This window comes from Bufo bufo, chromosome 11 (assembly GCF_905171765.1).
Source record: "Bufo bufo chromosome 11, aBufBuf1.1, whole genome shotgun sequence".
NCBI classification, from domain to species: Eukaryota; Metazoa; Chordata; class Amphibia; order Anura; family Bufonidae; genus Bufo; species Bufo bufo.
This window is the reverse complement of record NC_053399.1, coordinates 7,868,766-7,896,765: the sequence shown is the minus strand read 5'-3', so window position 1 is coordinate 7,896,765 and position 28,000 is coordinate 7,868,766. Positions and strand designations below refer to the sequence as shown.

The 28,000-nt window shown below is 47.1% G+C and overlaps 1 protein-coding gene across 4 annotated transcripts; it reads left to right on the top strand.

Annotated features, from left to right (window-relative positions):
* The first annotated feature begins 1 nt into the window (after position 1).
* LOC120982396 (cyclin-dependent kinase-like 1) lies at positions 2–27,457 on the top strand. 4 transcript variants are annotated; one of them, XM_040412510.1, is made up of 3 exons: positions 2–94; positions 21,935–22,201; positions 27,326–27,457. In XM_040412510.1, exons 2-3 carry the CDS (start codon positions 22,034–22,036, stop codon positions 27,449–27,451), a joined length of 294 nt encoding a protein of 97 aa, XP_040268444.1. In that variant the 5' UTR covers positions 2–94; positions 21,935–22,033; the 3' UTR covers positions 27,452–27,457. The 4 variants fall into 4 exon arrangements, with proteins under 4 accessions (XP_040268444.1, XP_040268443.1, XP_040268446.1 ...); XM_040412509.1 differs by having other exon boundaries at positions 10–91; positions 21,930–22,201; XM_040412512.1 differs by lacking the exon at positions 2–94 and adding an exon at positions 9,781–9,817.
* The last annotated feature ends 543 nt before the right edge of the window (positions 27,458–28,000 follow it).

The window sequence follows — 28,000 nt, the reverse complement described above, 5'->3', positions numbered from 1 at the left end:
ACGGACCGTGCGGAGTACTGCAGCTGTCAGTGAGCGGGGAGTTCAGTAAAGGACTCTGAGGCGCACGCCGAGTACACCGCCGTCCTGTGTGCAGGTAAGTGCCCCTCACTGGGAAGACCTACCTGTACTGAGTACACTGCTGGTGCTGTCCACCACAACAGGAGCAGCGTATTATTACACCTTGACTTTCCGACAAGCTAATGTGCAGTGTACTCTGCGCTTATATCCTCAGTGTATGTGCAGTGTACTCTGCTCTTATATCCTCAGTGTATGTGCAGTGTACTCTGCTCTTATATCCTCAGTGTATGTGCAGTGTACTCTGCGCTTATATCCTCAGTGTATGTGCAGTGTACTCTGCTCTTATATCCTCAGTGTATGTGCAGTGTACTCTGCTCTTATATCCTCAGTGTATGTGCAGTGTACTCTGCGCTTATATCCTCAGTGTATGTGCAGTGTACTCTGCGCTTATATCCTCAGTGTATCTGCAGTGTACTCAGTGCTTATATCCTCAGTGTATGTGCAGTGTACTCTGCGCTTATATCCTCAGTGTATGTGCAGTGTACTCTGTGCTTATATCCTCAGTGTATGTGCAGTGTACTCGGTGCTTATATCCTCAGTGTATGTGCAGTGTACTCGGTGCTTATATCCTCAGTGTATGTGCAGTGTACTCTGCTCTTATATCCTCAGTGTATGTGCAGTGTACTCGCTTATCCTCAGTGTATGTGCAGTGTACTCTGCTCTTATATCCTCAGTGTATGTGCAGTGTACTCGGTCCTTGTATCCTCAGTGTATGTGCAGTGTACTCTGCTCTTATATCCTCAGTGTATGTGCAGTGTACTCTGTCCTTATATCCTCAGTGTATGTGCAGTGTACTCGGTGCTTATATCCTCAGTGTATGTGCAGTGTACTCGCTTATCCTCAGTGTATGTGCAGTGTACTCGCTTATCCTCAGTGTATGTGCAGTGTACTCTGCTCTTATATCCTCAGTGTATGTGCAGTGTACTCGGTGCTTATATCCTCAGTGTATGTGCAGTGTACTCGGTGCTTGTATCCTCAGTGTAAGTGCAGTGTACTCTGTGCTTGTATCCTCAGTGTATCTGCAGTGTACTCTGCTCTTATATCCTCAGTGTATGTGCAGTGTACTCTGCTCTTGTATCCTCAGTGTATGTGCAGTGTACTCTGTCCTTATATCCTCAGTGTATGTGCAGTGTACTGTCCTTATATCCTCAGTGTATGTGCAGTGTACTCTGTCCTTATATCCTCAGTGTATGTGCAGTGTACTCTGCGCTTATATCCTCAGTGTATCTGCAGTGTACTCTGCGCTTATATCCTCAGTGTATGTGCAGTGTACTCTGTGCTTGTATCCTCAGTGTATCTGCAGTGTACTCTGCGCTTATATCCTCAGTGTATGTGCAGTGTACTCGGTGCTTGTATCCTCAGTGTATGTGCAGTGTACTCGGTGCTTATATCCTCAGTGTATGTGCAGTGTACTCTGCTCTTATATCCTCAGTGTATGTGCAGTGTACTCGGTGCTTGTATCCTCAGTGTATGTGCCGTGTACTCGGTGCTTATATCCTCAGTGTATGTGCAGTGTACTCTGCTCTTATATCCTCAGTGTATGTGCAGTGTACTCGGTGCTTATATCCTCAGTGTATGCAGGCTCGGACTGGCTCACCGGGAAGCCGGTGAAATGCCCGGTGGGCCCCTTGCCTGTCTGCTTATACTGCAGCCAGAGCCACCAGCAGGGGCAGGGCAGTTGCTATACTTTCAGTTTCAGGCGCCTGGCTGTTATCAGGTGCTGGACTGCAGCACTGGCACATATATCATGTTACTTTGGTGAAAGGGACAGCACAATACTTTGCAGTGCTTGTCCCTTTCTCCAAAGTAAACTTCACCGACCCGACATGAGCAGACAGCTCCCCCCCTCCTCTCTGCAGTGTGATATTCCATCATGTGTGAGGAGGGGGCGGAGCCAGAGGAGCCAACAGCCGAGGCAGGCAGCAGCAGGAGATGGAGACGCTGCTCTCTCTGAGTCACTGTGCCTCCCTCCAGTATAAAGTTCTCTTCTCTCACTGGTCCCACTACTCCACACAGCAGCACTGGGGTAAGTTACTGTGGGAGGGAAGTGGGAAGAGAGTCCTGAAGCTGCTGCCCCTGCACATCTTGTGTCCCTGTTCCAGCCCCTCACAGACCTTTCCCACCAACTATCTCACCTATACTTTATACAGGGCAAGAAGTCATGTCTCCCAGTGTCCCCCTCTTCCCTCTCATCAGTGGCATTTCACACTTTCCCAGCCCCTCACCCCCACATAATATGTAATGTCTCTGGAGCAGTGGCGTGCACACAATCCATGGGGCCCCGGTGCAAAACTAAACCATGGGGCCCCCCTTCCCGTCGCCGCCCCCCCCCCCCCCCCCAACCTCCCTCCACCAGCAGCAGAGTTAGGCTCCATTCACACGTCCGCATCCTTTCCGCAATTTTGCGGAATGGGTGCGGACCCATTCATTCTCTAAGGGGACGGAATGGATGCGGACAGCACACAGTGTGCTGTCTGCAGCCGCAATTGCGGAGTGCGGCCCTGATTTTGGGTCCGCAGCTCCGCAAGAAGATAGAGCATGTCCTATTCTTGTCCGCAGCTTGCGGACAAGAATAGGCATTTCTATGGGGGCGCCGGGCTGGTGTGTTGCGGACCCGCAATTTGCGGGTCCGCAACACACCACAGACGTGTGAATGCAGCCTTAGGCTACTTTCACACCTGCGTTAGGTGCGGATCTGTCTGGTATCTGCACAGACGGATCTGCACCTATAATGCAAACGCTGGTATCCGTTCAGAACGGATCCGTTTGCATTACCACGAAAAAAATAAATAAATAATGCAAACGGATCCATTTTGACTTATACTGAAAGTCAATGGGGGACGGATCCGTTTTCAATTGCACCATATTGTGTCAGTGAAAACGGATCCGTCCTCATTGACTTACATTGTAAGTCAGGACGGATCCGTTTGGCTCCGCATTGTCAGGCGGACACCAAAACGAATCTGCACAGACGGATCCGCACCTATAATGCAAATGCATGTATCCGTTCAGAACAGATCCGTTTGGCTGCAAGCAGCGTTTTGGTGTCCGCCTCCAGAGCGGAATGGAGGCTGAACGGAGGCAAACTGATGCATTCTGAGCGGATCCTTATCCATTCAGAATGCATTGGGGCTGAACTGATCCGTTTTGGGGCCGCTTGTGAGAGCCCTGAAACAGATCTCACAGGCGGACCCAGAAACGCAGGTGTGAAAGTAGCCTAACTCTGCTATATTTCTGTAGCCTGCAACCTCTGACTGCCCAGTTGGGCTGAAACTACTACACCCAGCATGTTCTGGCAGTAATAGTAAATGGATATTGGTGCAATTCTGAGCTACTAGTCTATATAATACAATATAATATTATATAGACTAGTAGCTCAGAATTGCACCAATATCCATTTACTATTACTGTCAGAACATGCTGGGTGTAGTAGTTTCAGCCCAACTGGGCAGTCAGAGGTTGCAGGCTACAGAAATATAGCAGAGCTAGTTATAAAGCCAGCCCCCATCAGACCCCATCAGACCCTACTCTGAGTCTACTCTGAACTCACTGACCATAAATGTGGTGAGCAATTATGAAGACCTTTTTTTTTTTTTTTTTTTACAAATCTTATCTTCACTTCCGAACCGGCACCAGCTTCTTCACGCTCTCCGGTGCCTTCTTCCTGCTGCGTCTCGGCGTTGTTGTGCGCCTGCGCAGCCTAGGGAAACGTTGTGTCCGGTGCGGCCGCCCAACAGGAAATGACTAGGCACGCCGCACCCGCACGGGGAGGAGAATCGGGGGGGAGACTCTCACTCAAGGAGGGTAGGGCTGGCCTGGCCTGGCACTACAGCGCAGAAACGCAACACTGGGTGGCGGGCCCCGGGTCGGCCGCCCGGATTAAGGCTGTTTACACGAGCGAGTCCATTGCGGGAATCGCGCTCCGTGTGTGAGTGTGATCCTCCGCTCTGGACTTGCAGGAGCGCACGGCATTATCATGATTTATAATGCTATGTGTCTCTGCATGGCCTTTTTTCCACAGAATCATACTGACCGCTTTATGTCACTATGTCCAGAGCGGAGGTTCACACTCACACACGGAGCGTGATTCCCGCAATCGACTCGCTCGTGTGAAACAGCCCTCATACAGGCAGGCACAGCACTACTGCAGGGCGGGGCCAGGGGTCCACAGGCGGCCGGGCCCCCTGGAGTGCCGGGCCCAGCCGCGACCCCTGTATGTACGCCCCTGCTCTGGAGGTTATATCAGTACTGGAGCGATATAAGAGGAGCGGCTGATATCAGTCACATATGATTTAATGTCTCTGGAGGGTACCGTATTTTTCGCCCTATAAAACGCACTTTTTTCCCCCAAAAAATGGGAAAATGCCCCTGCGTCTTATGGGGTGAATGCTGACATTTTTACAGGCTGCGATGTATACGAGAGCGGGGAGGGACTGGGTGCGGTCACTGTACTCCGGCCCCGCCGCTCCGGTGCTGCAATATTCAAATATAAAATGTCTCATTCAATTAAAAGTGATTAAACATGCCCCCCCCCCCCACTTTTAATATTACCATACACCCTAACAGCAGCATAACTCCCTGATGTCACGTGCCTGCGCCGCCTACTTTATGAATCAAGCAGGCGGCGCAGGCACGTGACGTCAGTGAGTGACGCGCTGGCCGCCCGGCCTGCCTGCGTTGTACAGAAGCTGTTAGGGTGTACAGTAATATTAGGAGTGAGGGGGCATGTGTAATAACTTTTAATTGAATCAGACATTTTATATTTGTATACTGGAGCGGTGGGGGGGGGATCTGTGGATGACAGTTTTATGGGGGACATCTGTGGATGGCACTGTTAAGGGGTGGGGGGGTCTGTGGATGGCACTGTTATGGGGTGGGGGGTCTGTGATGGCACATATATAACAGTGCCACCCGCAGATCCCCCTCCATAACAGTGCCACCCGCAGATCCCCCTCCATAACAGTGCCACCCGCAGATCCCCCTCCATAACAGTGCCACCCGCAGATCCCCCTCCATAACAGTGCCACCCGCAGATCCCCCTCCATAACAGTGCCACCCGCAGATCCCCCTCCATAACAGTGCCACCCGCAGATCCCCCTCCATAACAGTGCCACCCGCAGATCCCCCTCCATAACAGTGCCACCCGCAGATCCCCCTCCATAACAGTGCCACCCGCAGATCCCCCTCCATAACAGTGCCACCCGCAGATCCCCCTCCATAACAGTGCCACCCGCAGATCCCCCTCCATAACAGTGCCACCCGCAGATCCCCCTCCATAACAGTGCCACCCGCAGATCCCCCTCCATAACAGTGCCACCCGCAGATCCCCCTCCATAACAGTGCCACCCGCAGATCCCCCTCCATAACAGTGCCACCCGCAGATCCCCCTCCATAACAGTGCCACCCGCAGATCCCCCTCCATAACAGTGCCACCCGCAGATCCCCCTCCATAACAGTGCCACCCGCAGATCCCCCTCCATAACAGTGCCATCCACAGATCCCCCTCCACAACAGTGCCATCCACAGATCCCCCTCCACAACAGTGCCATCCACAGATCCCCCTCCATAACAGTGCCATCCCACAGATCCCCCTCCATAACAGTGCCATCCACAGATCCCCCTCCATAACAGTGCCATCCACAAATCCCCCTCCATAACAGTGCCATCCACAGATACCCCCCAATAACAGTGTCCGTCACAGATACCCCCATAACAGTGCGTCATCCACAGATCCCCCACCATAACAGTGCGTCATCCACAGATCCCCCCCCATAACAGTGCGTCATCCAAAGATCCCCCCCATAACAGTGCGTCATCCACAGATCCCCCATAAGGCCTCATGCACACGACCGTTGTTGTGTTCCGTTCCGCAAAATGGGGTTCCATTGTTCCGTGATCCGTTTCCGTTTTTGTTTCCGTGTGTCTTCATTTATTTTTGGAGGATCACCAGACATGAAGGAAAGTAAAAAAAAAAAAAAGTCAAGTTTGCCATGCAAATGATAGGGAAAAAACAGACACGGACGCGGATGACAATCTTGTGTGCCTCCGCGTTTTTTCACGGTCCCATTGACTTGAATGGATCCGCAAACCGTTTTCTGTGGAAAAAATAGGACAGGTTATATTTTTTTGACGGACTGGAACCAGGGATCACGGACGCGGATGACAAACGGTGCATTAGCCGAGTTTTCAACAAACCCATTAAAAGTCAATGGGTCCGCAGAAAATCACGAAAGCGGAACAACGGACACAGAATAAAACAACGGTCGTGTATGAGGCCTAACAGTGCGTCATCCACAGATCCCCCATAACAGTGCGCCATCCCCAGATCCCCCCCCATAACAGTGCCATCCCCAGATCCCCCCCCATAACAGTGTCCTTCACAGATCCCCCCCCCATAACAGTGTCCTTCACAGATCCCCAGTAATAGTGCCATCCACAGACCACCATTAGTTCCAAACCCACCAAAAGCACACCTTTTTGGTTAAAAAAATTTTTTTTCTTATTTTCCTCCCCAAAAACCTAGGTGCGTCTTATGGGCCGGTGCATCTTATAGGGCGAAAAATACAGTATATCAGTACTAGAGTGTTATAAGAGGAGCGGCTGATATCAGTCACATGTGATGTAATGTCTCTGGAGGTTATATCAGTGCTGGAGCGTTATAAGAGGAGCGGCTGATATCAGTCACATGTGATGTAATGTCTCTGGAGGTTATATCAGTGCTAGAGCGTTATAAGAGGAGCGGCTGATATCAGTCACATGTGATGTAATGTCTCTGGAGGTTATATCAGTGCTGGAGCGTTATAAGAGGAGCGGCTGATATCAGTCACATGTGATGTAATGTCTCTGGAGGTTATATCAGTGCTGGAGCGTTATAAGAGGAGCGGCTGATATCAGTCACATGTGATGTAATGTCTCTGGAGGTTATATCAGTACTAGAGCGTTATAAGAGGAGCGGCTGATATCAGTCACATGTGATGTACGGTCTCTGGAGGTTATATCAGTACTAGAGCGTTATAAGAGGAGCGGCTGATATCAGTCACATATGACTGTGGATAGGTCATCAGTATCTGATTGGTGGGGGTCTGATACCCGGGACTAGGGATCGACCGATATTAATTTTTTTAGAGCTGATAACCTGTGAACTTTCAGGCCGATAGCCGATAATTTATACCAATATTTTGTGCATTTTCATTTTTAAAAAAAAATAAAAAAATTCCTACACAAATCTGTTGTTAAACAAAGAGATGCCATTATATATCTAAGATTAAATATTTATACTTAATATTTTGGTGTTTTTTTTAATTTAATAACTATTTCCCCCTTAGGGGCTAGAACCTGCATCCCTTGTCCTATTCACCCTAATAGAGCTCTATCAGGGTGAATAGGACGTCACACTCTCCCTGCTGCCCTGTGCATAGTACACATGGCAGCAGGGAGCTGACTATGGCAGCCAGGGCGTCAGTAGCGTCCTGGCTGCCATGGTAACCGATCAGAGCCCCGCAATTACACTGCTTGGGCTCTGATCAGAAGCTGCCACTGCCACCAATGAAGATAACTTGCCTATTAATTCAAATATAGCGACACCTGACCTCTATGAGGGGTAGCTGCGATCCGCAACAGTTAACCCCTCAGGTGCAGCTATATGATTCACCCGCCTCCTATATTTGAATTAATAACTGAGTTAACATCATTGGTGGCGCAATGGCCACAGCCCCTCCCCTCCTCCTCCCCTCTTGCCTCTCACTGGTGTGCTGCTGAGGGAACATTGATCGCGTTGATAGCAGTGCGATCCATGTTCGCGATTCGTTATCGGCATATCAGCAAGGTTAGATGCTGATACCGATAACTTTGAAAATCCTGAATATCGGCCGATAATATCGGTAAATCCGATAATCGGTCGATCCCTACCTGGGACCACTGCCGATCAGCTGTTTGACAAGGCACCGGGGCTCCTGTGAGCGCTGTGCCCTTCTCTGTGATTTTTCTGGGCCATGTGACGTCACGTTCATTGATCAAGTGGCCTAGGAGCAGCTCAGCCCCATAGAGGTGAAAGGGGCTGAACATGATGCCAAGCACAGCGGCTATAGGATGTACGGCGCTGAGCCTGGTGAGCTGTGAGGAGGCCGGGGCACTACTGCCAGCACTTCAATAAACTTATCCTTTTGAATATGCAGGAAACATTTCCTTCACTTTGGATATTGTTTAGGCTGGGGGACTGGGTGGTTCATCTAGGACATGGAATGTCCACGTGTGACTGCTGTCCAAACTACTGTAAATAACAGATACAGTTATCAACTAAATGAGTTGCTTAAAGGGAGTCTGTCATCACAGTTTCACCTTTTTAACCCTTCCCATAGCTTTTGGGCAGCATTACAGTTGATAAAAACGTTACCTTTATAAGCAATCGTGGACTTATAAAACTGGCAAAAATCATCTTAGTAGGATATGCAAATGAGGGCTCGCAAGTGCCCAGGGGCGGCGTCAACCTCGTAGGTGCCCAGGCAGCTCTGCCTTATCGTCGCTTCCCCCCGCCCATCCTTTCCCTCTGCCCGCCCATCTTCTTACTTCTTCTTTCGCCGAGATCCCGCGCCTGCGCACTGAGTCCATCGGCCGGCGCATTTCCATTCCTGGTATGGCATCACAGTAATTAATGCGCATGCGCCGGCTAACGGACTCAGTGCGCAGGATCTCGGCGAAAGAAGAAGTAAGAAGATGGGCTGGCAGAGGGAAAGACTGGGCGGGGGGAAGCGACGATAAGGCAGAGCTGCCTGGGCAACTACGAGGTTGACGCGGCCCCTGGGCACTTGCGAGCCCTCATTTGCACATCCTACTAAGATGATTTTTGCCAGTTTTATAAGTCCACGATTGCTTATAAAGGTAACGTTTTTATCAACTGTAATGCTGCTAGAAAGCTATGGGAAGGGTTAAAAAGGTGAAACTGTGATGACAGACTCCCTTTAAAGAGAAACTATTTGATATAGTGCAGTGCACAATACTGTTCTGTTTAGCATACTGTTACTGTATTGTGTGCTAAAATGCATACATTCATGTGTGCGAGACTGAAAAATGAACAAGTTATATCTCCAGCTCTAGGGTGGGCCCCCAAAATCAATTCCACTGGTGGGCCCTAGGCACCCCAGTCCGACACTGAGTGTATGTGCAGTGTACTCGGTGCTTATATCCTCAGTGTATGTGCAGTGTACTCGGTGCTTATATCCTCAGTGTATGTGCAGTGTACTCGGTGCTTATATCCTCAGTGTATGTGCAGTGTACTCGGTGCTTATATCCTCAGTGTATGTGCAGTGTACTCTGCTCTTATATCCTCAGTGTATGTGCAGTGTACTCTGCTCTTATATCCTCAGTGTATGTGCAGTGTACTCTGCTCTTATATCCTCAGTGTATGTGCAGTGTACTCTGCTCTTATATCCTCAGTGTATGTGCAGTGTACTCGGTGCTTGTATCCTCAGTGTATGTGCCGTGTACTCGGTGCTTACCTCGTGTCTATATTGTGTGATCGTAGCCGGGAGGTTTTGTTCATTATTTCTGATGATTGGTTCTTGGCAGTATTTCCCTGTCAGTAAATTTTCTGACGTAGGCAGCAGCAGTTAGGAATAAATAGAATCTGTTAAAAATTTTCAAAATTGACGTTCCCTCGGGTCAGACACGTCTTGTATTTTGCATTAGTGAACCATTTCTTGTACTCACAGCTGAGGTTTTGGAGCTTTGTGTGAAGGAATCGGTGAGAGATTTTTTTATCACTATGTTGTACCTATGTGAATTATTCTCTTTGTTTGACAATTGTAATTGTGAATTTTTTTGAATATAAATGAAATTATAAAAAAAATTAAAATAAAGGCAGTGAGAGATTAAAGGCCCAGGAGCCGGTATAATGGGACGTGTCACCAGGTCTCATCATTTTATTTTGTATCTTATTTTTCATGTTTTCATATTTTGTTATTATTTGTTATATTTATTCTATTGTAACTGTTGTATGCTATGTGTCAGGTCTAGCACATAGAGCAGCGGCTATCTGGCTGTTGGGAATCTATGGGCATACTGGGAGTTGTAGTCTCCCAAAGGCTGGGGACCACTAGCCTAGAGGGTAAAGGGGTATTCAGTTTATATCAAGTTATCCCCACAGGATAGGGAATAACTATTATGATCGGTGGGGGCTCAGCTGCTGGGACCCCCACTGGTCATGAGAACAGGAGCCCCGTACCCCACATCCTTTTCCCCCTGAAATGAATGGGGGGGGGGGGGGGCAGCTGAAGCTTATTCTCTGTGATTGCCGTAGAGTATTTCCAGCAGTCCCATGCAGATGAGTGGAGCAGCACTGCACATGCTCGACCTCTCCTCATTCAGTGGTCATGCATGTGCATTTCCATTCAAAGTCTGTAGGACTGACAGGGCAGCGTACAGTGCTCGGCTATCTCCTTCAGTCCCATACAGGGAGCCTGCATGACAGCCGCTCCTCTGGACTGGGGGGCTCGGGACCTCCGTTCTAGTGATCACCGGTGGTCATACATCCTGCAGATAAGAGATGAGCGTTTTCCATGGGCCGCACCTTCTGTAGTGACCGGGTTGGACGTCGTCCAGTTTTTCATTCATCGGCCGGTTTTGGGCTTGGCAGACGACGATGAATGATGCTTTGTGAGACTGATAAAGTGCGGATTTCCGGTTATCACGTACACGCAGAATGGGATGAGACGCCGTTGGTAAGATGCAGAATCTAATGAATGCTCTGCTGGGATGTCAGCCGAACGGCCAGTAGTCCGTGAAGAAGTTCGATTACTTTGGGTATGGCCCTCGCCGTGATCCAGGTCGCGTCCTGGGCTGAAGATCTGGGTCTCCAGCCAGACATTGAGTTATGGTCATAACTACCAGGGAAGCAACTGCTATGGGGAGGGTGGGAGAAGAGGGCAATGAGAAATGGGTTCAGATCACTGAGAAAGAAAGGACTCCCAACATCCCCCCCGATCAGCTGTAGTGGCTCCGGAGCCGGAAATAAGCTCTGCTCCCACCCGGCTCCAGTCACCCGGAGTAATGTTATCATAGCTTTATCGGTGCAGGAAGCCCTGCTGTCCAGTGACACATTCACACCAACCCCATTTATCACTTCAATGAGGCCACAAAAGACGCGGAGCGCATACTGTGTGCTGTCCGCATCCGTATGTCCGTTCCGTGGCACCGGCAAAAAAACGAACATGTCCTATTCTTGACCGCATTACGGACAAGGATAGGGCTGTCCTATTATGGCCTGGTCATTCCTTTCTTCAAAATGCGGCTGGTATCCATGTGTTGCGGATTCGCAATTTGCAGACCGCAAAACGGGTAACAGTCGCGTGCGTGAGCCCTTGAGCTGCAGATTGCACGTGGACCTATTCATTTCTGTGAGACCCCATAAAATGCGGACAGCACACGGGTGTCATCTGTGCTGTCCGCCTCAGAGTGGTCGTGCTGCAAATTATCAAACATGTCCTATTCTTGCCCGTTTTGGGAACAAGAATAAGCATTTTTAAAACGGGACCCTCAAAGTGCAAGATGCGCACGGACCGCAAAATATATACAGTGGTGTAAATGTAGCCTTACATTCACACGATGCTGTGGTGCAGTTTCATATACATACATATGCAGTTAAACCACTTGAAGACTCTTCAGCTGGTAACACGGCGATAATTCTGCTCGTGTTTTTTTTTTTTTGTACGTTTTTTTCCCCTGGGAGCTCCAAATATGCCCAAAAACCACAGCATGAAAACTCAGCATTAGGGCTCCTGCACATGACCGTATGTGATTTGCATGTCCACAAAAAACGGATCCGCAAAAAATACGGATGACGTCCGTGTGCATTCCGTATTTAGCGGAGCGGAACAGCTGGCCCCTAATAGAATAGTACTATCCTTGTCAGTAATGTAGACAATAATAGGACGTGTTCGGAAACAGACTGCACACGGACATACGGACAGACTGCACACGGAGTAACTGGTCTTTTTTCGTTCAGTCATTCTTCGCTGTGGTCGGTTCACTTTCTGTGGGGGGGCAGCAGCTCCTCACATCTGACAGTCAAGCACCTGCATCTCCCAGGAGCCCTCAGCTCTTACTAACCCCTTCCTCCCCTGCACAGAAAATAGTCCCTCAGGCACCGTCCCAGCAACTCTGAGAATGAACACCACGTATGTAATGCCCCAGTTGCCTTCTCCGCTGTCTAGAGAGAGATATAGCGGTTACCTCAATGAGATTAGGGATAGTACGGATGGATGAATGACAGGTGGCTGGGTCGCTTCACCAGCACTAAGAGGAGGAAGAGAGAAGGGAAGCTACTGAGCATGTGTGTCCACCACTGGATGCAGGAGACGGTGGACCAGGGGGCTGAACAGCAGGGGGCGCTGCCAGAGAGGAAAATGTATCGAGCATAAAAAACGGACTATTTTTCTTGCATGTACATTATATTGCAGTAATGCTTCTCCTGAAATGTCCTATTCATGGCATCGGAATACTTTTATCGGCATATGGGTTAATGGACACAATCCCTCGGGAGCCCTAAAGATTGCAGTCTTGTTGTGTCAGATCTTTAGTGGGCGAGGAGGAGTCCAGTCCTCTGCGTTCCTTCCAGTCTCTCTTTGTACTGCGGAGACGATATAATACGGCCGTGTTGACAGGAGCCGGTGACGGAGGCGGAATAGCAGAGATCTGGTTGCTTGGCAGGAGCTGTCACCGTGCGTCTGATGTCGGACAAGTGTCCTGGCTTCAAAGCCAAATCCATTGCCGTCGGGGGTTGTGAAGCGCACCTGTAATCACCCATGTACTTATCCGACTTCAGGGCTTTGCCGTAATACATTTTATACAAGGATGAAAACCTGCGGCCTCTCTGCACTCTGATGGGGCTTATGATCCTAAGCTTAGTGGCCAACATTATATATTCATTTTTAAGAACATCAATTTTTTTTTTTTTTTTACATTTCGCTTTTTAAATGCCTGTTAAGTTTTGCAGATATACTTAGGCCGCACTCCTCTGCTGCCACTGGCATTCTCCTGTAAGGAATCCATTGCCTCCTTAGGGCAGGATAGTGTGCCGGCTGCTCCGTAGGGCAGGATAGTGTGCCGGCTGCTCGGTAGGGCAGGATAGTGTGCCGGCTGCTCGGTAAGGCAGGATAGTGTGCCGGCTGCTCGGTAGGGCAGGATAGTGTGCCGGCTGCTCGGTAGGGCAGGATAATGTGCCGGCTGCTCGGTAGGGCAGGATAGTGTGCCGGCTGCTCGGTAGGGCAGGGTAGTGTGCCGGCTGCTCGGTAGGGCAGGGTAGTGTGCCGGCTGCTCGGTAGGGCAGGGTAGAGTGCCGGCTGCTCGGTAGGGCAGGGTAGAGTGCCGGCTGCTCGGTAGGGCAGGGTAGTGTGCCGGCTGCTCGGTAGGGCAGGGTAGTGTGCCGGCTGCTCGGTAGGGCAGGGTAGTGTGCCGGCTGCTCTGTACATGTATGTACCAGGCTGTGTGGCTTCTGTCATTAGTATTCACCGCCCATACATAAGTTTGGCAGGTAGGGCTACTTTCACACTGGCGTTTTGGCTTTCTGTTTCTGAGGTCCGTTCAGGGCTCTCGCAAGCGGTCAAAAAAGGATCAGTTTTGCCCTAATGCATTCCGCTCTGGAGGCCGTCTGCAGCGTTTTGCTGTCTGCTTGATGAAACTGAGCCAAACTGATCCGTCCTGGCACACAATGTAAGTCAATGGGGACGGATCTGTTTTCTCTGACACATAGTGGCACAATAGAAAACAGATCCGTCCCCCATTGACTTTCAATAAAGTTCATAACGGATCTGTTTTGGCTACGTTACAGATAATACAAACGGATCCGTTCATGATGGATGCATGCAGTTGTTTTATTTTAACAGATCCGTTTTTGCAGATCCATGATGGATCCGCCCAAAACACAAGTGTGAAAGTAGCCTTAGGGCTCGTTCACACGAACTTTTTTTACGTTCCATATACGGGCCGTTTTTAGAGTTTCGTATATTGTCCATATATGGATCCGCCAAAAAAACAGAATGTACTTCGTATGCATTCAGTTTCCGTTTTTTCCGTTCAAAGATAGAACATGTCCAGTGACCCTTGATTCTCCAGGAGAGAGGTAGAAGACTTCCGTGTACCCAGCTACACATGTGGGATGCCACGGTGGGCACTAAACCTACTAACCCTGAATAACAGTGAGGGGTAAGTGAGCGATACTTGGAAGTAATAGCAAGTAACATCGACTATATACAGTGGATATAAAACGTTCCCAAACCCCGTAAAAAAAATAAAAAAAAATGAGACAAAGATAAATCATTTCAGAACTTTTTCCACCTTTAATGCGACCTATAAACTGTACAACTCAATTGAAAAAAAAAAATGAAATCTTTTAGATGGAGGGAAGAAAAAATATAAAAGTAAAATAATATGGTTGCATAAGTGTGCACACCCGTAAACTAATACTTTGTTGAAGCACCTTTTGATGTTATTACAGCACTCAGTCTTTTTGGATCAGCCTGGCACATTTTGACTCTTCTTTGTAAAAACACTCCAAATCTGTCAGATTGCGAGGGCATCTCCTGGCTACAGCGCTCTTCAGATCACCCCACAGATTGTCAGTTGTATTCAGGTCTGGGCTCTGGCTGGGCCATTCCAAAACTTTCATCTTCTTCTGGTGAAGCCATTCCTTTGCTGATTTGGATGTATGCTTTGGGTCGTTGTCATGCTGAAAGATGAAGTTCCTCTTCATGTTCAGCTTTCTAGCAGAAGCCGGAAGGTTTTGTGCCAGTATTGACTGGTATTTGGAGCCGTTCAGAATTTCCTCCAGCTTAACTAAGGCCCCAGTTCCAGCTGAAGAAAAACAGCCCCTCGGCATGATGCTGCCACCACCATGCTTCACTGTGGGGATGGGGTTCTTTTGGTGATGTGCAGGGTTGTTTTTGCGCCAAAAAGTTCCACCTTGGTTTCATCAGACCATAACACCTTTTCCCAAATGCTTTTGGGAGACTTCAGATGTGTTTTTGCAGAATGTCGCCTGACTTGGATGTTTTTCTTGGTAAGAAAAGGCTTTCGTCTTGCCCCTCTACCCCATAGCCCAGACATATGAAGAATACGGGAGATGGTTGTCACATGGACCACACGGCCAGGACTTGCCAGATATTCCTGCAGCTCCTGTAATGTTGCCGTCGGCCTCTTGGTCGCCTCCCAGACCAGTTTTCTTCTCATCTTTTCATCAGTTTTGGAGGGACGTCCAGTTCTTGGTGATGTCACTGCTGGGCCATATCTCCTCCACTTGATGATGACGGTCTCCACTGTGTTCCATGGTAGATCTAATGCCTTGGACATTCTTTTGTCCCCTTCTCCTGACTGATACCTTCTAACACTGAGATCCCTCTGATGCTTTGGAAGCTCTCTGTGGACCGTGGCTTCTGCTGTGGGATGTGGCAAAGAAAACTTGAGAAAAGACCAACTAGAGCAGCGGAGCTTTATTTGGGGTTAATCAGAGGCACTTTACATGATGGCCGGTGTATGCTGACTCCTATGTAACAGGATTGTGAATGTGATTGCTTCATTCTGAACACAGCTACATCCCCAGTTATAAGAGGGTGTGCACATTTATGCAACCACATTATTATTATTTTTTTTGTTTGTTTTTTTTTGTTTTCTTCCCTCCACCTAAAGATTTGTTTGTTTTTCAATTGAGTTGTACAGGTTATAGGTCACATTAAAGGTGGAAAATTTTCAGAAATGATTTATCTTTGTCTCATTTTTTTACATCACAGAAACCTGACATTTTAACAGGGGTGTGTAGACTTTTTATATCCACTGTATACCATCCATTGTATCAAATAGAACATAAAATTGCACTTTAGTAGGAAATAACTCTATGAACACCTACCATCCCTTTTAACCATTGCTAACTTTTTTTTAACCATTTTACCATTATTTATATGGACTCATGTATTTATGAACATTGATGAACTATTTTTTACGCCTTGGACAACTGCCTGGGACAATACCCTTTCAATTGTTATTAGAATATAGAGAGACATATACAGTGATGTAACCATATGACTATATCTACAGGTGAGTTCATTTATTTCAGTAATGCAACTTAAAAGGTGAAACTAACATGAGATATTTCAAGCCTTTATTTGGTATAATTTGGATGATTATGGCTTACAGTTTATGAAACCCCAAAGTTTCAATTTTGAGGTCCCCTTAGCTCAGGGTATATGGATTAATTAGCTGACTAGAGGGTGACCCTTTGAGCCTAGAATATTGTACATTTTCTCAAAATTCTAATTTTAAGCTGCATTAAAGGGAACCTGTCACCGGGATTTTGTGTATAGAGCTGAGGACATGGGCTGCTAGATGGCCGCTAGCACATCCGCAATACCCAGTCCCCATAGCTCTGTGTGCTTTTATTGTGTATAAAAACCGATTTGATACATATGCAAATTAACCTGAGATGAGTCCTGTCCCTGACTCATCTCACGTACAGGACTCATCTCAGGTTAATTTGCATATGTATCAAATCGGTACTTTTTTGACACCATAAAAGCACACAGAGCTATGGGGACTGGGTATTGCGGATGTGCTAGCGGCCATCTAGCAACCCATGTCCTCAGCTCTATACACAAAATCCCGGTGACAGGTTCCCTTTAATGCAATTCATTTTAATTTGCATTACTGAAATAAATGGACTTTTGCACGATATTCAAATTTTTCGAGTTTCACCTGGATATATTTTTATATATTTTTTTAAAAATATATTTATATCCATCTTTGTTCCCTACTTTTTCTTTCTTTTTTTTAATACTTTTTTTTATCCACTCTGTTATCCTCTTTGCATTTTTTGGATCGGAATCTTATTGATTATATTTATTTAATAAAATATTTTTCTCGCCTGCGGGTGGTTACAGATAATGAGTGCCTGCCATCTTCTATTTTCAATTTTAACCACTTTCTATTGATTGGGTTTAATCAATTAGGGCAAGTGCACCATACATAACGGACGGGTGAGGGCTCTTTCACACCTGCGTTCTTGTCTTCCGGCATAGAGTTCCGTCGTCGGGGCTCTATGCCGGAAGAATCCTGATCAGTTTTATCCTAATGCATTCTGAATGGAGAGAAATCCGTTCAGGATGCATCAGGATGTCTTCAGTTCGCTTTTTGCTCCGGCCAAAAATCCGGAACACTTGCCGCAAGGCCGGATCCGGAATTAATGCCCATTGAAAGGCATTGATCCGGATCCGGCCTTAAGCTAAACGTCGTTTCGCCGCATTACCGGAGCCGACATTTAGCTTTTTCTGAATGGTTACCATGGCTGCCGGGACGCTAAAGTCCTGGCAGCCATGGTAAGTGTAGTGGGGAGCGGGGGAGCAGTGTACTTACCGTCCGTGCGGCTCCCTGGGCGCTCCAGAGTGACGTCAGGGCGCCCCAAGCGCATGGATCATGTGATCACATGGACACGTCATCCATGCGCATGGGGCGCTCTGACGTCATTCTGGAGCGCCCGGGGAGCCGCACGGACTGTAAGTATACCGCTCCCCGCTCCTACTATGGCAACCAGGACTTTAATAGCGTCCTGGGTGCCATAGTAACACTGAAAGCATTTGGAAGACGGTTCCGTCTTCAAATGCTTTCAGTAGACTTGCGTTTTTCCGGATCCGGCGGGCACCTCCGGCAACGGAAGTGCATGCCGGATCCCAACAACGCAAGTGTGAAAGAGGCCTGAGCCTCAATATTACTATCTAATCTACATGTCCTATTATTGCCCGCAAATCACGTTCCGTGGCTCCATTCAAGTCAATTGGTCCGCCAAAAAAACGGAACACATACGGAATGTACTCCGTATGTCTTCCGTATCCGTTCTGTTTTTGCGGAACCATCTATTAAAAATTTTATGCCCAGACCAATTTTTTCTATGTAGTTACTGTATACTGTATATGCCATACGGAAAAACGGAATAGAACCGGAAACACTACTAAAACGAAAAAACTGATCCATTAAAAAATGGTTTGCAAAACACTGAAAAAGCCATACGGTCGAGCCCTTAGGGTCCATTCACACGTCCGTAGTGTATTGCGGATCCGCAATACACCCGGCCGGCACCCCCCATTGAACTGCCTTTTCTTGTCCGCAATTGCTCTTCGCATCTCTTCCGGCCCCATAGAGAATGAATGGGTCCGCACCCCTTCCCGATATTGCGGACCCATTTGCGGACGTGTGAATGGACCCTTAGACTGTTAAGTCAGCGGTGAGGCCGGTTTCAGACATCTTCTCGCTTCAATGTCCTGGCTGTGATTCCCGGAGCTCCTGTGCGTCCAAGGAACTGGGGAACTGGACTTGGGTTTGTGCAGCGCCACTTGATCGGCTGCCGTGGACTGGCACAGATGCAGAATCTATAAGGGCTCCTTCACACCGTTTTGGACCTGGCATTTATTTATTTTTAATTTTTTTTTTGGGGGGGAGGCAAAAAAATCGCTCAAAATATGACTGACTTGATCCGCTTTCTTTGTAATGTTTTAACCAGCATTTTTTAGGTATTATAGCACCTAGCATTTTTTTATGGTGTTTTTGGTGTGCCTGGTGGTTTAAATTTTTTTTTTTAATAGGAAACTATGTGCCCCCTGTAATATTACTTCCTTTGTACAGCTGTGTAAAAGGAATGATAAAAACACTATTAAAAACCACCAATACACACTGCACTTTTTTTATATATATTTTTTTTTTAGATCTACAAAACCTGTAGACCAGGGAGGCCCAACCTGCGGCCTTCCAGCTGTTGCAAAACTACAACTCCCAGCATGCCCAGACGGCCTACAGATATAAGGGCATGTTGGGGGTTGTAGTTTTGCAACAGCTGGAGGGCCACAGGTTGGGCCTCCCTGGTCTAGACCCAGAGCTACTGCGACTTGAAAAACATGCCATTAACCCAAAAAGGCCATAGACTTCCATGCAACATCTGCTACTGGGGTTTTGTGCTCAAAACTCATGAGAGAATATTTCAGGGGAAAAAAAAAAAAGCAACAAAAAAGTTTGAATCATTTATTTTTTTTGATAGTAATAGAAAAACTAAACAGGCATCAAAAGCGTCTTGGCTTCCGGGTTTCGTCCAGTTCTGGTTCGCTTAAAACATCTTCAAAATTACAACTAAAATAACAAAAAAAAGTAAGAAAATAACCGAATGACTTCTGGTAATCGCAGCCGCGCGCCTGTGTGCAGGATCCACATCTGCTGTGTTTCAGACAGAGATTATAAAAGTAAAATAAAAGGAGATGAAAGCGAGAGAGGAAACTGGAGGCGCGGTGTACAAAGTCGGGGCGTATCGGTTCACCGGAGATGGAGCGTCTCATGTCACTGCTGGAGCCGCCGGATGGTCTGCAGTTTGCATGAGCCTCGAGGCCTCTGTTTGTTCTGAAGCATTAAATTACACCTCAGCTTCACACTTTGACAATGAGCCAATAACTCGGGGAAAAGAGATCGGACTCTGGATGCCGAGGGCTGCCCCGCAGAAAGTGGTGGCCATGAGATCCTGAGCCAGCGGCTGCAGCGTCTCTCACCGACCATGCCCTGGACACGGCGGCATTCACACGTGGTAGGGTTACTGCTGCTGCTTTTCTGCACTTTTGTGGTTTTAGAGGCAGTTTTTGCACCTGCATTTTGCTCCTTTTTGTGATTATTTATTTATTTTTATTTATTATATTTATTTTTATTACGCTTCAATTGTTTTGCATTTTGCTCCAGATATTAGCTAAAGGTTTATGGCAAATATGAAAAGCAGGACACACAAGTGTTTTGTTTTTCTTTTTTTATTTATTTTTCTTTGCTACTGCCGTTTTTGTTAATTAGGTGTGTTTTTTTTTTTTTAGTCTTTGATAAAAGCAGCGAGCTGGCGCTCTTGCCATTCATAAAAGCATTTTGACATCTTTATAGGGAAAAGCACCATTAAAATAACAGGGTTAGGGCTCGTTCACACGACCGTATGGCTTTTTCAGTGTTTTGCGGGCCGTTTTTAACGGCTCAGTTTTTCCATTTTTTTTTTGTTTCAGTAGTGGTTCCGCTCCGTTTTTCCGTATGGCATATACAGTAATTACATAGAAAAAAATTGTCTGGGCATAAAATTTTCAATAGAAGGTTCCGCAAAAACGGAACGGATACGGAAGACTTACAGAGTACATTCTGTATGTGATCCGTTTTTTTTGCGGACCTGTTTACTTGAGCCACGGAACGTGATTTGCGGGCAATAATAGGACATGTTCTATCTTTGAACGGAAATACGGAAACGGAATGCATACAAAGTACATTCAGTTTTTTTTGCAGAACCATTGAAATGAATGGTTTCGTATACGGAACGCAAAAAACAGCCCATACACGTTTGTGTGAACGAGCCCTAAGGCTCCCCAATACACGGGCACCGTTCCTTGTGCATTCTGCATCATGGATGCGGACCCATTCACTTCAGTGGGTCCGCAAATCCGGGGATGCGGAACGGTGCACAACGGAACACTACGGAGTGCTTTCTGGGGTTCCGTTCCGTGCCTCCGCACCGCAAAAAGATAGAACTTGCTCTATCTTTTTGCGGAACGGACGGATCGCGGACCCATTCAAGTGAATGGGTATGCGATCCCCATGCGACTGCCCCACGGACGGTGCCCTTGCATTGTGTACCGCAATTTGCGGTCCACAGCACGGGCTTCGTACGGTTGTGTGAACGAGCCCTTATTCTGGTAACAGTTTATCCTCCATGCACTGAACAGGGGAAAGCTGTTAGATTGGGTGGGTTCCGACTCCAGCCGATCTCAAGAATTGGGGTCTTGTGTCCAACCTTTGAATAGAGCAGTGTTCACGGATGCACACTCTGTTCACACAGGAGACATGGGACCGTCTTTCTCCTGATTTGTGGGGGTCCCAGCATTATCTCGTATCCTGACAATAGGGGATAACTGGCTATTACTCGAACACCCCTTTAAGCTGGGGCTGCACAGCGTCGTGTGTCCTGTCATAAATATGTGACCAAAAATCCGGCGCCTTATTTATTTATATTTTTTTGCAAATGTGCTGTCACAGTTGCATGCTGCTGAATCCTGCAATGTGGCCACATTCACCGTGATTATTTGCCGTGCCGGAGTGCGACCTTGCGATCTTGGTGTTGCACAGAGTTGCCGTGTAGCCCTAGCCGAAGTGCAAAGTTGTTTTTGTGACTGGAAAGAAATTTCCACCTCTATGTCCGGGTTGTCCAACAATAAGAAAGTGATCACCTATCCAGAGGAAAGGTGATAATTATTTGATTTTAGGGGGTCTAATAGCAGAATGGTCAAGCTCTGTCGATAAGCACCCCCTGCCACTGTCTCATTGAAGAGGCTGCAGCGCCCGTTGCAACCTCTGTATGTGGCTGTGCTTGGCATGGCAGCTCTCAAGTGAATGGGACTAATCTGCAGTACCAGGTATGGCCACTATGAAGTGTACGGCACTGTCCGTAATGAAGGGGCCACGCTGCTATGACAAGCGCCACAGCCCCTTCTATCATCTGATGGAGAGTTGGCGAGCCTTGGACATCAGTATCAAAGTCATGGAAAACCCCTTTAAAACTGTAATAAAATACATAGAAAATGTGTTGAAATAAACGAATGAATTAGATATTTTATGTCTGATTAGTATCGCGTTGATGAGTCGTTTTCTTGTGTATTGCTGCACTCCTTTTGTATTTTCTCCATTTCTTTGGCTATTCAGTCGGACAATGGCTGGCAGTGAATAGAGTGACATAAATTATCCTCTTATATCATGCTCCATCTATTTGTGCATCGGCTATTCAGAATAGATTAAGACCAAACCGGATCCTTTGTTCTGTTTCCAGGTGCCGCCCGAGGGAAGTCGCAGCCACTTGTGCCTCCGTAGATTTGCCTCCTATGCCCACGACTGAGCCTCGCAGGATTTCATTCGAAGGTCCAGACTCATGGAGAAGTACGAGAAGATCGGTAAAATAGGAGAAGGTTCCTATGGAGTCGTCTTTAAATGCAGGAATAGGGACACCGGGCAGATCGTGGCAATAAAGAAGTTCTTAGAGTCAGAAGATGACCCAGTGATTAAGAAAATCGCCTTACGGGAGATCCGCATGCTTAAGGTACCTGATACGGTCATATGAGGAAAGTATTCTGCGGACGATGCACTTCTAAGGCTCCATTCACACGTCCGCAAAATGGGTCCGCATCCTTTCCGCAATTTTGCGGAAAGGGTGCGGACCCATTCATTTTCTATGGGGACGGAATGGATGCGGACAGCACACAGTGTGCTGTCTGCAGCCGCAATTGCGGAGCGCGGCCCCGATTTTGGGTCCGCAGCTCCGCAAAAAGATAGAGCATGTCCTATTCTTGTCCGCAGCTTGCGGACAAGAATAGGCATTTCTATGGGGGTGACGGGCTGGTGTGTTGCGGACCCGCAATTTTGCGGGTCCGCAACACACCACGGACGTGTGAATGTAGCCTAATGGGATAAACAACCAGTTAGCTTTCATCTCATTACACAGGCATGGCCAACCTGCGGCTCTCCAGCTGTTGTAAAACTACAACTCCCACCATGCTCTGCTGCAGGCTGATAGCTGTAGGCAGTCTGAGCATGCTGGGAGTTGTAGTTTTGCAACAGCTGGAGAGCCTCATGTTGGCCATGCCTGGTCTAGTGCATGGTTCACATGGGGCGGATTAGACTTCTGTATCCCCTGAATCTCTTGTAATGATTTTGCTGCATTGCTATCAGATATTGACATTTCGTGCATTCTGCTGTATCTTTATATTGCTTCATAGGGGGTGATATATAGATCAGAGCAGGATCTATAGCAATAGATAAGAAATCCCCTCCTTTCCTCATATTCAGACATGTATAGAAAATGTCGATTCCACAGCGCAAACCTGCAGCAATTTGCAGAACTAAACAAGTGATTGGGGCTCTCAAAACCCCATCCTTGTGTTCCGGGAATATTCCACCTGGAAATCATAGCGTGCCGGGGGCTTTCCATCATTCTAGTGATAGGAGGCAGAATTTCTCCCCTTGCAATAAATAGGGTGAAATCCAATCTGAGCCCGCAGCAAGACGCGTACCTAACACGTGCGGATTTTGCTGTGGAATCCTGCGATGATTTGCAGCATGATCCGCATCTGGACGTATTCTTCTAATTGTTCACATAAATCCGCAGAAGTTGAGACTATGATACATGTTGAAAAATTCCGTGCGGTAAACCAAGGTGAAAATATACAAGGTGAAATCTGCGACACAATCCACTGAAATAAATCCACCCTAAGAGCTCATGCACACAACCGTTTTAAATTTTTTTTATTTTTTTCCTGCATCCGATCTGCATTTTTTTGTGGGTCGGATGCGGACCCGTTCGCTTCAATCCGTTCCGCCTCACAAAAGATAGAACATGTCCAATTCTTGTCCATTTTACGGACAAACCCAGGGCAGGATGTTCCGTTCTGCAAAATGCATATGGCCGGTATCTCTGTTTTGCAGATCCACATTGTGCATGAGCCCTAAGACAGAAAAATTAAGTGACCCACAAGAAAATGTTTGCAAAAGTTGCTTTGCCTTTAGGAGAAGTGGAGCCCCGTGCAGCTATACAACACACCTGGGAGAAGGGAGCATGACGAGCCTGTCGGATGCCCCCTCTTAGGACCCTGGAGCAGCTGCCTGCTTTGCATACGGAGGGAGAACCAGAAGTGGCGGACGGTCAAAACACACAGGCTCTAGCTGTTTCCTATTAGTTGTTGCACTAGATTGCCAGTTGCTTGCCTAATAATAATGGCTGTTCCGTTGTAGCAGGTAACGGCGCATTCATTAACAATAAGCAAGCAATTCACAACCAGTTTAACGCACAGCTGCACAGTTTTAGGCCGTTTACTCGATCGGACGCCACTTCTGGTCTTACACTTTGTATTTACTCCTCTTAAACTTGCCATATCCCATCGCGCTTTGTGCTTCTTGTTAGGGTCCATTCACACGTCCGCAAAATGGGTCCGCATCAGTTCCACAATTTTGCGGAACAGGTGCGGACCCATTCATTTTCAATGGGGCCAGAATGTGCTGTCCGGATCCGTACTTCCGTTCCGCAAAAAAATAGAACATGTCCTATTCTTGTACGCAATTACGCACAAGAAAAGGCATTTTCTGTGACAGTGCAAGCAATGTGTGGTCCGCAAAACACATACGGACGTGTGAATGGACCCTTATACTGAGGATGAGAAAGGCATGGAGACGTCCCCTCTGCTTTCAGTCCAGCGGCAGGAACCCAACAAATGATGCAAGAGTTTTCCACAGTTGTGCAGCCAGTTATTAATAGTTTTTTTTTCCAGTTCAAGAGGAATCTGTGTCTTTACCATCTGCATTAAACGTGTGGCTGGGCGATTACCAATTCCCCGGGGAACAGCGCAGCCTTGCAAGCATCTGCGGTTCTTCATGAAGCAGTTAGTTCGTACCCGGCTATTCCCCCAGAGTCTTTCCCAATCGGATTAGAAGATGCTCAGCTGTGCAAATGAACTTATCTGGAACAGTAATGAACACATTGGGGATTTCTGCAGTAATCGTTAGTGCCACCTCCTTAGGATAGCGGATTGTAATCAGTGGGGGTCATTTACAAAGACTGGCTTTTTATGGTGGTCTTAGTTTCTCACCTCCAGCAGTCTGTGCCCCTGACTGGAGTCGTTTTTTACTCCTCTTTTTTATGCCTGTTTTCAGGTGTAAATGATAGTAAGTCTGCCGGAGCCAAAGTCCTGGCCTCGGCCCCCTCCGATCCCGAGTGGAGAGGACGGCGTAAAAAATGCCTGGTCAGCAAAATATTGGCGCATGGGCGTTTAAAAAGTCACAAAAAGGGGTATTGGGCCTTATTTACACCATAAACTGGTGTAAAAAATTTTGTAAATGAGCCCAATGTGTTTTCCTTCTTATATTTTGCGTGTAGGAATATGCACATACAGAAATGGTCATGGAGGTGGTATTATAAAGGATATGGCGGATGAAGTAGAAGGAATAAAGTGCGACAGTATAGAAATATTAATACTCGTGCGCCAGTCTCAACGCCAGTGAAAACCAGAGTATCCCATTGTGATTGTCATTATAGTGCCCCAATGACCCACACCAGTCTATGGGCAGTCGGTGACACATCTTCTAGGGGTGATTTGGGATCCTCACCTCTTGAGTGTAGAGCGGTTACAAAGAGCGTCTCTGTCTGGAGGAACCGTCCTGTCCTACATGACACAGACAACACACTGATGTGAATGGACACTGTGTAATTTATCATTTCTCCTGTGGTGGCGCTGCAGGAAGTTGAACACTTACTGCTTAGATTTAAAGGTCCTCTGTCAGCAGATTTGTCCCTCTGACACCGGCTGACCTGTTACTTGTGTGCTTGGCAGCTGAAGGCATCTGTTGGTCGCATGTTCAACATGCTACTTTCACATTAGCGTTTTTTGCGGATCCGTCATGGATCTGCAAAAAAACGCTTCCGTTACAATAATGCAACCGCATGCATCCGTCATGAACGGCTCTGGTTGTATTACGTCTTCTATAGCCATGACGGATCTGTCATGAACTCCATTGAAAGTCAATGGAGGACGGATCCGTTTTCTATTGTGTCAGAGAAAACGCATCCATCCTCATTGACTTACATTGTGTGTCAGGACGGATCCGTTTTGCTCCGCACCACATCGCAGACAGCATTATTCTGTCCGCGATGGGAGCGCAACCAAATGGAACGGAATGCATTCTGCTGACTCCGTTTTTTGTTCAGTTCAGTTTTGTCCCCATTGACAATGAATGGGGACAAAACGGAAGCGTTTTCTTCCAGTATTGAGATCCTATGACTGAAGTAGCCTTAACCACTGAGCCACCTGTGTAATAAAGCCCTAACATGTGGTGGGGAACCCCTTTAAATAAACCTTTCTGCTTTGGGAAAGGAAGTAGAAAATAACGAGACAATTCGGACGACGAAGCCATCGCGGCAGGACGGTCCCATCTGTTGGAATTTATAGGCATTGGTACCACTCGTAAACTTCTCACAAGATTTCTGTCCTCATCCCACGCCGCCATATAGCGGGCGTCTTATCAGTGAAGCATGTGGAGACCTGCACGAGGAGTGTCCTCCGGCTCTCGGTCAATAGTAACAACCTCTGTTTATTGCACAGAGGAATGCCGGCCACTATCTGGCGACGTGTTTGTGTAGCTAAGCTGCTCTGATCCTCCCTATACACAGCGGCCAAAAACAAATATTTAGTGAACGCTGACTTGTAACCAACAATACCTGCCGGGCGCCGTGTGCAGGGACCGAGAGGAATCCTATTTGTGTGTGTCCTGTGAGCAACCAGGAAAGCCCGGGCCTCAATGGCCGTGTTTGTGTTTTGATCTTAGCGGCATTAACTAATGCCATGACATTGTCTCCGGGGCACGGGACAAGTAAATCTCTCCCTGATAATCAATGTGTGACAGGTCACATAGGCCAACATTTGGCCTGTAGCGCCTGTCGACAAAAAGCTTCGGGTCCTCGTGCATCCATGATCCAGGGTATCCGTCAAGAGAAAGATGTCAGTAAGCTGCCCACAAAGGGCTAAACCTATCGAGTCCGTCAGCAAGAAATCCCGCCCCTTGCTTTCGGCAAATCAATAATGTTAGAAAAGCTCCCTTGTGACGTGCGGTGTGATTGGTCCAGAATTTCACTCACACGGAAAAACTATGGTAAATATTAACCGGATTTGGTTACCATATAACAGGCCGATCGAGGACAACACACGTGTTCTGCAGATGTTTGATTTTGACAATTTCTTAAGTGTAATGTCGTTGGTGGGAGGATTTATCATTATTTCTAAAACTGGGGAAAGGCACCACATTTATCACAGAGATGCGCCGTGTGATAGGTTTGGCGCACTTTGCTAGACATGTTCATTACACCATTTCTTCTTCGTCGTACTATGGGAGAAGAGCGCTTTACAAATGTTATTATTATTACTTTACACCCAAATTTTGCACCAAAGTTTCGGAGCAATTTTGCCACATTTTAGGCAGAGCCCTTTTTCTAAGCCACTTCCAGTTTTTTTGGCCCAAATTGAGACGATTCCGGTGTATTTAGCTTAGTAAATCTCCCCTTGTTTTTCTCTCTTTGATCCCAGGCGCTCTGAGGCCTTTTCACAGTTTTTTTTTTCTCCCTCTTCCATTTTTTGATGTGGATTCCATTATAATATGTTTTTTTTTTTTTTTCTGTTTGCAGCAATTAAAGCACCCCAACCTCGTCAACCTCCTGGAGGTTTTTAGGCGGAAGAGGAAATTACATTTAGTCTTTGAATATTGTGACCACACCGTCCTCCATGAACTGGATCGACATCCACGAGGGTAAGTGCAGAATAAGATCGGCAGTGACATCACTTATAAACTGGGTGTATATTGATTGTACTGAAAGTGGTATACACTAGAAAACACGGACGAGCAGAAGCGTCATACAATACCGCAGTTCATAAACTACAGGCGTGTACATATAGCAGGGATAATAAAGGCCCAATAGCAGTCCCTCTTTGTCTGGGCCTCTATGGTACATACACTTGCAGGATTTTTAATAGCCATTTTACATCCGTTTTGTATCAATTTTAGCTGCTCTTAAAAAATGGATGAATTTAAAAAATGCACTTGCGAAAACACTCGCCCTTCACTGGATGCTGCAGGACCTGCACTCCCGCTGTGATCATGTGACGTAAGGTCCTGATGCCTCCAGTATTTTCAGATCTTCAAAGCGCGTTTAACCCTTTGCAATGCATAGGTCGAACTCTGCAGTAAATCTGTATGTAACTCCTGCAGATTCTGTGTTGGGTAAATTGCAGATTTTTTTTTCCCATTCACTTTATGTCCCTCTCGACTGTTCCCTTATAACAAAACATAATCTCCCAGAACG

Excerpts from the sequence above, each read along its gene's own strand:
- LOC120982396 (XM_040412510.1), top strand. The coding sequence starts at position 22,034 with ATGGAGAAGTACGAGAAGATCGGTAAAATAGGAGAAGGTTCCTATGGA. Across the intron at positions 22,202-27,325 it reads GGGAGATCCGCATGCTTAAG|CAATTAAAGCACCCCAACCT; the intron begins GTACCTGATACG and ends TTCTGTTTGCAG.